Source organism: Lolium perenne, chromosome 1 (genome assembly GCF_019359855.2).
Source record: "Lolium perenne isolate Kyuss_39 chromosome 1, Kyuss_2.0, whole genome shotgun sequence".
NCBI classification, from domain to species: domain Eukaryota; kingdom Viridiplantae; phylum Streptophyta; class Magnoliopsida; order Poales; family Poaceae; genus Lolium; species Lolium perenne.
This window is the reverse complement of record NC_067244.2, coordinates 215,524,525-215,535,182: the sequence shown is the minus strand read 5'-3', so window position 1 is coordinate 215,535,182 and position 10,658 is coordinate 215,524,525. Positions and strand designations below refer to the sequence as shown.

Genomic DNA, 10,658 nt, shown 5'->3' with positions numbered 1-10,658 from the left:
ACAGTTACACGATTGGTGGAGTAAAAAGGAAGACGAACATGACGACCTAACTGACAGGCATTGCACAAGCTAGTCTTATCTTTATTCTTTTCCCTAGGTATAACTGAAGAGCGAACTAAGGAGTCCATGACAGGCTGGCCTGGATGTCCGAGTCGACGGTGCCATAGCGCAGAATCGGCAACGAGGAAGGCAGTGGGTGGACTGGTGGAAGAAGCTTGGACCGGGTAGAGAGCTCCGAAGCTATTGCATCTGAGAATCTCGGTCCTGGTACGCAGATCCTTCACAGAAAAACCAATAGGGTCAAATTCAACAGAGACACGATTATCAGTAGTGAATTGACGCACTGACAGAAGGTTTTTGACAATGTGAGGAGCTACTAAGACATTACGAAGGTAAAGTGGGCGAGTGGAGGAGGAAAGGGGACGTGCGTGGCCGGTAGCAGTGATCGGAAGAGAGGAACCATTACCGACAATAACCGCACGAGAGGAAGGTGAAGGGGGAGACACGGATGTGAGCATACCAGGGTCGGACGCGAAGTGGGAGGATGCGCCAGTATCCATTACCCATTCACGAGGAGGAGCTTGCAGTCCCATAGTCTGGAACTGATTGAGCAGAGCCTGCTGGTCCCAGGAGGCCGTCGATGGTGCCGGAGATGGAGGTGCAGCGATGGGAGCGGTGTTGCCGTAGCCGTGGGGTAATGGTGGAGTGCCATAGCCGTAGGAGGGAACCGCACCATATGGGCTGTGCGCGTAGTAGGCATGAGAGGGTGGCGTGGGGCGGGGCACGTAGTGCTGCCGACCAAGCAAGCCGGCCTGGCCGTAGGGCCACATCTGGAAGGCGCCGTTCCAGGGAAGCTGCATTGGCGTCCAAGATGGGGCGGCTGGGGTCGGAGCCGTAGCGGGCGCGCCCTCTTTATCCCGCTTCTCCTTGTCCTGTTTCTTTTTCTTCTTCTTTCCCTTGCCGTCACCCTTGCCAGGATTAAGGTTTGGGTTGGGCGTGGTGGAGTAGAGAGCCGTGTCACCAGAGCGGGATCGACGGTTCTTCTTCTTCATGTCCTGAAGCTCAAGGAGAGACCGGCATTTGTCGAAGTTCATCCCGGGCATGAGGGAGATGAGATCGGCGGCCGAGTCGTATTGCTCGGGGAGGCCGTTGAGGCACTGGATGACAAGCTTGGCGTCGTCGACCGGAGCGCCTAGATCAGTAAGGCCATCAGAAAGGCTCTTAACCTTGGTCAAGTAGTCCTTCATCGTCAGCTCGCTCATGTCGAGCCCGTCGAGCTCGGTGGAGAGATGAAGCTGGCGGTTGATCTTGTGATCGGTGAAGAGGCTGTTGATGCTGGTCCAAAGCTCGACGGCTATGGGATCATCGCCCGGTTTCATGACTGCGTCGAGGAGGCCAAGGGAGACGGACCCATAGAGCCACGAGACGACCGTGGCGTCGAGGAGAGTCCACTCCGGCGTCGGATCGGACGGAGCAGCCGCGTCGATGTGATCCAGCAGGGCGTACTTGCGAAGGGCGGCGCGGAAGAACGTGCGCCATTGGCGGTGAACGCCGGTGTCGAGGGCGAGCTCGACGGGAACGTGGCCCTTGATGGAGGAGAGGCCGACGGCTTGGGCGTGCAAGGAGGAGATGGAGAAGAGTCCCGCGCTGGAGTTGGCGGGGTTGGCGATGGCAAGCTTGCTGGTTGCCTCGCGTTCCTGCTTCTCCTTGAGCTCCCTCGCAGCGCGCTCACTGTCGTCGCCCATGGCTGCCAAGAAGGGATCTAGGGTTTAGGAGGTGGGTGGCTCGCAGAGGTGGCGGCGGAAGAGGAGGGCGACGCGGTCCGGGTTAGGGTTTTGCGTCTGATACCATGTAAGAGTTTAGGAACCACACATTGTGGTGTCTTGTATTGATCTATATATAGGGGGAATACAAGACAGAGTCCTAGTCACATACGACACGGACACATACAGGATTACACATATACAACCGTATCTCTATACAAATACATATACGGTTCATATTCTAACACCTAGATCAGAAAGAACATAATTTTTGGACACCTACATACCTTCAATGATACTATCACAATTCTTGAAATCTTTAATATTTTGGATTAATTAGTATGTTACCTTGTTGGCCACTATCTTCCTTACAGATCACATCTAAAATATGTCACTTTGTCAATAGTTTTTTCAGTAAAAGTCTAGGCACACCTTTGTTTCTTTGTACAAGATTAAACAGTTCATTGTGTAGGTATAAAATAAAATTTATTACGCTAACTACCTGATTCTTTCTAAGCATTTCCACCTAAAATAATATTTAGTAAAGCAAGAACAGAGCATGCACACTATTTGTAATTTTTCCAACACTTCTAATATTTTAAAAAATCAGTATAGCAAGAACAGTATGCCTTAATATTAAAGATGCTTTTGTATAGATAAGAATGAAATTTGTTTATGGGTATTCAATTCGGCTCTTGGGTGTAGCTGCTCCCAAAATCAGGACAGATGACATTCACCAAGATTTGCTCAAACTCTTGTATATTTTCTGCTGTATTTCAGATTGTTTTTACGTTTGGTTCAGTGGCCTGCTACAAACTAACGGTACTTTGGCTGGTGCATATCCCTTTGGCTTGACTTGTTGAAAACACTAACTGTCATCTCGTTCTTTGTCGCTGTGCATATTCCTTTGGCTTGGCTTCTTAAAAACACTTACTGGCATCTTGTTCTTCGTGACTTCTTTTGCTAGCTTGTAGCTCCATCCATAGTGCTGCTCTGTGCAAATGATCTATCCCTGGGCAGAACAAAGTTAGTGAGTCATAAGTGTTTTCTTCTATGTGATTTATGTAGACACCTCTTGCCACCTGGACCAGCAGGAGATCCTTGGTCTCTTGCTTATGCCTCAGCAGTCCTGTGAGAGCTGACGCTAGCTTCTGCGGCCGGCCTGCTGGGGTATCTTGCCGGCTTAGATAGGAACGATAGTGACCTGGCCATCTGTATAGTAGCTTGTTCTGTGGTTGATCGGAAGAAGGCCAGCAGACCTGAGACAGATGTAGTTACCCTCTCAAACACATCATGATATCTGGTCTGGAGTCTGGACTGTGTTGCGCCTTGACACCAGATGATTGGGCTGGTTCTGCAGCTCGGTGTGGTTCAGAAGAAGATTGTCATAGTTGGCCTGCAGCGTGTTGTTATCTTGTAGGAGACTTGCATGGTTGTTCTGCATAGTAGTGCACGCCTGGGATATTCAGTGTCTTTCCCAGTGCCTCCACATTCTTTCTGTCTGTTTCAGCCACATCTTGATGCATTCTCTGATATGTGTCTAGTGCTGCAACCTTTTCTCCATCTGAATCTTGACTTTGCAGTTGACATCGTCAACCTTTACATGTTTCTGTGTGCAGAGGAACTTGATGGCTTCTTCTGGTGCACTGTTTACATGTAATTATAGTCCAGGCATGCGTTTCCATAGAAAGTCCTTGGAACAGGAAATGCACTGAAGCTATCTGGCGGCACATCCATGCCGATCCATGCAGGTACTGCAGATGGCTAATCTCAGCAGTGGTGACAGTGCGTATCGCTAGCTGCAGAGTATCGTTACACCGGTGGAGGATCACTTGCCTGGGTATATAGACAGTCTGTGCGGCCTGCAAAGAAAGGTAAATCAATACAACTCTGCGAATCTGTAGAAGTATTAACCCTATATAATTACAGCTGAAAATAGACAACAAAGGCTGTATTTAATTTTGCACAATGAGCAAGGTCTTGGATACTGGACATAGATTGTGAGTATGCCTACAATTATAGTGTGCTTCTATGACCCTAAATAGTTGTAGGAAACCGCCCCTGTTTGTCACTGTGACTGCAGAATGTCCAAGGATGCCCGTGGATTTTCTTGGTTCTCTTGTGTCTTGACCCTTGATCGTTTTCTAGGGGGGCATGTTTCATGGCTGGTCACGTGATTGCATCACAGTCCTGTGTCTCTGTGGACTATGGTCTAGTGTCTTGAATCACATCTTGTATCAGAGAGAAGTTTATACAACAGCATAGGCATGGAGGATATTTGATCCAATACATATTGGTGTACTGATTTTCTTTGTCCTGATTTTTTTTTGCCATGAATGATTTCTAAAACCGGACTATCTATTGGGGATGGCATTTTGGCACCCGAGGGCGCTCCTGCTCCTTTTATCCATAGGTTGATAACTTTTTGGGATCTGCACCTGCCGCATTTTTGTGGGATAGATACAGTCGAGCAGATTTTTTTTATACAATCACATCATATGTTGGGCAGGTGTACCATTGGCTCCGGCATAGGCGTGGTGGACTGTAACACTTGCCGTCAAGTGTCCAAACCAGTTGTGAAGCCCGTTACCGCCTAGCGCGTGGACCGGTTGCCCAGAATCTATGTGACGTGATGATCGATTAATGTTCTTGCATATTTTGTCTCTAGAGCGCCAATGAGTGTTGATTCCCTCTGCTAGACAGAAACCCCGCTCCCTGTTTCCGTGTTCTCCCGCCCCTGTTTGTCACTGTGACTGCAGAATGTCCAAGGATGCCCGTGGATTTTCTTGGTTCTCTTGTGTCTTGACCCTTGATCGTTCTCTAGGGGGGCATGTTTCATGGCTGGTCACGTGATTGCATCACAGTCCAGTGTCTCTATGGACTATGGTCTAGTGTCTTGAATCACATCTTGTATCAGAGAGAAGTTTATACAACAGCATAGGCATGGAGGATATTTGATCCAATACATATTGGTGTACTGATTTTCTTTGTCAGCATATTGAGGGGCAATTTATAATATACCACACATTTCTTTACAACTCATATTGATGTACTGATTGATATTTATACTTGTACAGAAAGCACATACATGCAGACGGCTCAAGTAAATTCTGAAACCGGCACCGGCTATGTGCCAATGGCCACTCAAGGCGTGGGCAATAGTTGCACAACCTCACGCAGCTCACGGTCGAGTGCCTTGAATCACATATACTAGATTTAGATGTGCGCCTTGGCGCACGATCCCGTGAAATTCGTTCTGATTTACACTTTATATATCGATGCTAAAAATTAGGCAAAAATGATAATATATTTTTAGGTTTCATAAAAAAAAAGTCAATGGGATGAAATTGAGAAAAAAATCAGACGAAATCATGAACATAGTTGAAAAAGCTTATGGACAGTGCCTAGCTTATGATGATTGTATGTGTCGCCAGAAAGATCAAATATGTGATAGTTTTACACATGCAAATCTCAGTTTTGGGGTGCACCTTGGATCTCATAAAATTCGCACCAATTTACAGTTTATGTACCGACAGATAAAAATCAGTTGGGAAAATGATAACATAGTTTTTAGATTTTACGAAACAAAGCTAATAAGTTGAAATTAGGATTAAACACAAGCAATCACAAATGAATTAGCAAACACTTCTATTCAATCAGGAAAATAGATGAACATTTTAGGGCTTGTCTTGGAGTCCCGGCAAACAGTTTGTAAAACACTATATATAGCAATCTGTAGAAATCGATAGTAATAAAACATCAAATGAGAAAACAAACTATCTTGATAGGTGAAACACTATGTAAATCAGCAATAATATGACATGTGTTACTACATGGTGCTGGCTGTATAATCAAGAACCTATAAACTGCTTGCTCTTCTACAGAATAATCTTGATGTTCTCAACCATAAATGCACAAGCTTCGGCATATATATGTTAACATAGAAACATCAGTAGTAATAGTTCAATTTCCAAATAAATATTGGTTAGCCACCTGCACAAAATGTATGGAAATTTTCATGGCACCTTCGATGGAGAAAAAATGTTGCTACTCTCTAAATATTTGATTCTTAGCCTCTGTTCCACAACGTTTCGTGCTCAAGATTTTATATCATTAACGCCCTAGCTTAATTCCTCATATTGAAATTAAAAGAACAACATAACTAATTTCATGTTAATGATAAGGCGTAGAACATACACACATCTGAAATCTCTCTCTATCTCTGGCATAGTCTTTCTCTCTCTGTGTGCGCGCATCAGAGATAGTTTCAGTTCTAGCCGATGCTCTTTATCATATGCAAAAATAAATAAAAGCCTACATCAATATAAGCACATTGAACTCAGTTATCTATTGCCCAACAATTTAAGTAGCTTCAGAAACATTACAATGAATTTTGGTATTATTACATCATAAGCAAGTGAAGGTGAGTTTCTATTGAAGTTCTAACCAAATTAACTCAAGTACTCCATGGAGTTCTATTGGAGTATAATATTTATAAGCCTGTGAAGATGTGTTGCACGTGCACACTTGTTGTATGATTCGATCTGAATTCTAAACTTAGATTTCGATGGATCAAGAATAGAGGCAGGGACATAAGTAGAGCAGATAAAGATAATTGACTTGGTATGACTTTATGAATAGAAATAACATGTTCAACAATAAGAATGTCCATACCAGCTGTTAGAAGTTCATTTGGCCATATCAGCCACACCTTCGGGCATCAGGCTCCCCAATGTTAGAGTCGGCATCAACCATTTCCTAGACTGCCGAGAGACAAACTCTTGGATGCACAACTTGAGATTGCAGAGAGAGGGGTGTCATTTAGGAATGTGGCACTTACATTTTCATTGAGCAAATACTGGACAATAATTGGACAATCTATTGAGACCCATGATGAGGGTAGTATTTCACTGCAAAAGAAAGGAATAACACACATGTATCTGGAAGATGGCCTGTATATATCATGAATATTTACAAACAACACCAGAGCGTCCGATTACCAAAAATTAAACCCGCTAAATAAAATAGTGTTGTACAAGGCATACTAAATGCTAATTATCAGCTTAACTTAACCAAATTATAATAAGTTGTGATCCCAAGATATGGTAAGCTAGATAGCCGCAATCCATGACCCATCATATCATATCTTTGGCAAACGGAAATTAATAGCAGGTTTTAAAGTAAGAAAGAAATAAAATATTTTGTTCAAACCAAAATAGCATTTTAATCTAATATGATAAGTTCACATAAAAAGAACATAGGTGTGCCAACAGGCCGGCCACAAAATCAGCACCCCCACTCAGAGTAAACAGGTTTCCCATTCCTATAGAGCGTAGTTTGAGATTTTATTGCTATGTAATGATAACGTCCGGTGTTGAGTGTGTACAGTAGATCTCGAAAACTGTGAATCTGAATTTACTTCATTAATATGAGATGGTGACAATTTACATTGTCATATGCAGTCCATTTTTATAAAAAATTCAATGGAAATAACAAAAGAGATTGGTGAACAACACAACAACTGTTACAGTTCAAAATCACCAACAAAGACTCACTTAAGTTTAAGAAACTATCATAACCATTTTCTATCCATCAGGTGGTTCACTTATTTCCATTTCAGAAAGCAATCCGAAAGGGCAAACAAACTTGCGACTCGAGAATCGTCTAGTAACTCTCAGAAGTGTAATCCACCTACTAAGTAATGGAATAGAGGAAAATCTAAAATGACAAACGATAAGACTATATTCCACTTATTCTGTTACTCAGTAGGTCCAAATAATAGTTTTAGGTCCAAAAAAAAAATTCAAGAGCATATTCTATATACTTGAAATTAGAAACGCTCAATCTTCCATCAGATTATATGAGATCAAGAAAAGCCTTGGAAGTTTAGAACAAAACCAAAAATAATTCATGAAAATGAAGTCAACAATCATAAGCAATTTCAGCAGTGCACCAGCTAGGATAGCTATTCACATGACCAGGACATGGAGGTGTTCCAAACTTGCCAGGAAAAAGAGAAAACAAACAAAACTCGTCAATGTGGCTGAGAGGGCGGGGGAGAAAGACAAACCTTGATCTTGTAACCAGGGGCACACCACAACCTTGCCGAGGCGAGGACAAACGCCTAGCTGTGGTGTCGGCGGCTCCTTCTGATGGAGTAGCGGTTGGCGCTCCTCCATACGATGGCGACAGCCCGCTCCTCCCAAAGTTCTGCATCAGACCATCGAGATCAAAACACATCGGACATCCCATGCCCGTCGATGTGGCACATTCCTACTTTGATCCACAGAAGGTGGCAAACATTAAGATGTAATATTTCTAAAATGAAAAACAAAAAAAAATAAACCAACACTGATTTACTTACCCTGATATGTCGCAATGTTCTGACTGAATATCAACATGAGAAATGAGTGGGAGTAAGACCTTCCTTGAATATCAACATGAGAAATGAGTGGGAGCAAGACCTTTCTGGCTCAATTTTATCCTATGTAATCTATAGTAGGATGAATTAAGATGCAAGAAAAGTATTGCCATACCTCATCCTTTGTACAATCTGACCCATCTAAAGCTGGCTGGAATACCTATCAGCCTGTACAAAAATATTACCTCGATATTTACACGAATAATCTTGGAGCATGCCCAAAACCATTATAGCCCAGACAAAGGTGAAAGAAACATTACGTGCTTCTGCCTATACACTGATTTGCCTTCAAATAAAGGAAAGGGTCATATAGAAAGCCAATAAAAGCCAACAATCTGCTTCTTCTTCCCCCTTAATTCAAAATATGCACATGAAAGCCTCCAATAATGAAATAATTCCAAGTTTGGTGGAAACGCATAGCTGTAGGTGAGAATAAATATTTTCAGTGGGCTCTATAGTCAAATTCTGTAGTGAGTTCTATAGCAGTTTCTTAAGATCAAAACCTGTTGCAGCAAAGAAAATAAACCTATAAATGCTTAGGTATAACCTAAGTTCGAAAGAAATTTGAGATCTTTAACTTGCGTATAGACAAACGTCAAAATAGCATGCTGCCTAATAGCTACTATTTCTTAACGTGAAAACTTGAGTCTGTTATAGACAAAAAAGGTTAATGTCATATCAAAAGTATATAATGTTTTCTATATAGTGAATATTTGCCAGAATTGCTTGACACTGCAGTGCAAAATGAAGTGGATTTCCATCAATAACACGAAACTGAAACCTTGCATGTCCATGCTGTTAAAATTTTCTATCTACAAACTGCATTTGAAGGCTAGTTTTCAGTGATCAAGAGTTCAAGACACAATATTGCACCCGTAGCTTGGAAATAAAACAAACAGTGATATGTGAGGGAGGAACAACTGACATAATTAATATATCCTAACAATTAAATAGTAATAGCAACAACCCAACAATATATTCGATAATGGTAAGGCATAAGAGAGTATAGTATGCAGCATTTAAAAAAAATGGAGATGCAAAAATGTGTTTATACATGAAAAACTAATAAGAGTCTTTGGGTACACATACTTGAGAGTCGAAACTGAGGTTTTCAAACATTAGAAAAAGAGGTTTTCAAGTAGAAACTTACATGAGACAGCGAACAACATTACCAAAAGAAATGTTTTCACCGTTACCTACAATGTAAAGTAGTGTTCTCAAGGGAGGGTGCATGCTTCTCTCAAAGATGTTGCTGGCCCTCTTCTATCTGAGGAAAAAATTAGAGCAACCAACAGGCATTAACAAATGTGCGATCAATTAAGCAAACTAAGAATTTATATTTCACTAATGAATTGGAAAATAAAGGTATATAAATAAGAGAGGAACCGAAGAGGCTAGGGGCACCTGTCTAAAATTCATAAAGCACAAGCATACATAGCACTGACGGCCAAATTGTATACATAGCCTAGTTTACTTTTGGATCAATCAAAATAATAAAATTAAATGCCAAATAGAAAATCAATCGCTGGCAACATCTATGATGGAAAATTAATATTGGACTGTACGAACTGCATTATTACAGAAAAAAAGATAGAAGATTCAAGCAGAGGTAGGAAAACCTTACAGGATTTGGCCGTTGTCATGGAAGGATGCTTGCCTCACAATTATGGCAAGAGAAATCTGGGTCACCCTTGTTCTGCAACTTCTTCCATCCATGCAACGTCCTACAATCACGAAGCCAAGCTAAGTGTGGTTCTTACCATGAAAAGAGAAACAACATATGTTCTGACCAGCAACTTGTTTCCGTCGCTGCAGCTAAACCGCTAAGCCAAATTTAGTGAATGACCACTCAAAACGATCGTAGGAACAAGGCCTACAAAACACTCTATGTAAGCTTCCTCTGATTCAGACGAATGGGTACTCGAAATAGTCGATCTCTGCACCTGTATGTTCAGAGACGGGAATAGAAAAACATGGTTCCTATAATTCCTACTTGATCTAGCTAATCCCCTTTCATTTCTTCTTTCCCTTCCCGTGTCCATCACCAGCAAGAACAAATCACCCGATGCAACACGAAAAAAGTGAGAAAATAGTACCGTGAGAGGGAGAGAGATGGAGAGGGAGGAGAACCTTGCCGGCTAGTGGTTGGACGAGGAGATCACGGCGGCTCGATGTGGCGGCCGGCGTTCGTGCAGTTCCTCTAGGCTGACCTCCGTCTGCTGCTGCTGAGGAAGACGCGATGGGGAGGAGGAGATGCGCACGAGGTGGCGGCCAGGATGGGGGCGCAAGGGGGAGAGGAGGAGAAGGAACCCGTCAACCTCTAGTTGCTGCTGCTGAGGCAGCCGTGAAGGGGAGGAGGAGAGGCGCGCAGTGGCAGGGATGGGGGGCACGAGGGAGGGGAGGAGAAGAACCAGACGGGATTGGGGGAGAAGTGGAAGGGAAGGGGAGGCTGCGCTCCTCGGCACCCTCGCGCT

The 10,658-nt window shown here is 43.0% G+C and overlaps 1 protein-coding gene and 1 long non-coding RNA gene across 2 annotated transcripts; both read right to left on the bottom strand.

Moving 5' to 3' along the window:
* Positions 1-240: 240 nt before the first annotated feature.
* Positions 241-1,745, bottom strand: LOC127337112 (uncharacterized). Its single transcript, XM_051363993.2, has 2 exons — positions 521-1,745; positions 241-278 (listed from the first exon to the last, which is right to left on the bottom strand). The coding sequence occupies exons 1-2, from the start codon at positions 1,743-1,745 to the stop codon at positions 241-243; spliced, it is 1,263 nt and encodes a 420-aa protein (XP_051219953.2).
* A 3,803-nt stretch (positions 1,746-5,548) lies between these two features.
* LOC127323805 (uncharacterized) lies at positions 5,549-9,398 on the bottom strand. Its single transcript, XR_011748530.1, has 4 exons — positions 7,834-9,398; positions 6,604-6,673; positions 6,438-6,526; positions 5,549-5,756 (listed from the first exon to the last, which is right to left on the bottom strand). It is a non-coding gene; the product is annotated as an uncharacterized lncRNA (long non-coding RNA).
* Positions 9,399-10,658: the final 1,260 nt, after the last annotated feature.

Bases quoted from the DNA above. Each gene is read 5' to 3' on its own strand.
- LOC127337112 (XM_051363993.2), bottom strand. From the start codon at position 1,745: ATGGGCGACGACAGTGAGCGCGCTGCGAGGGAGCTCAAGGAGAAGCAG. The intron at 279-520 runs GTATGCTCACAT...TTTTCTGTGAAG, and splicing joins CCACTTCGCGTCCGACCCTG to GATCTGCGTACCAGGACCGA.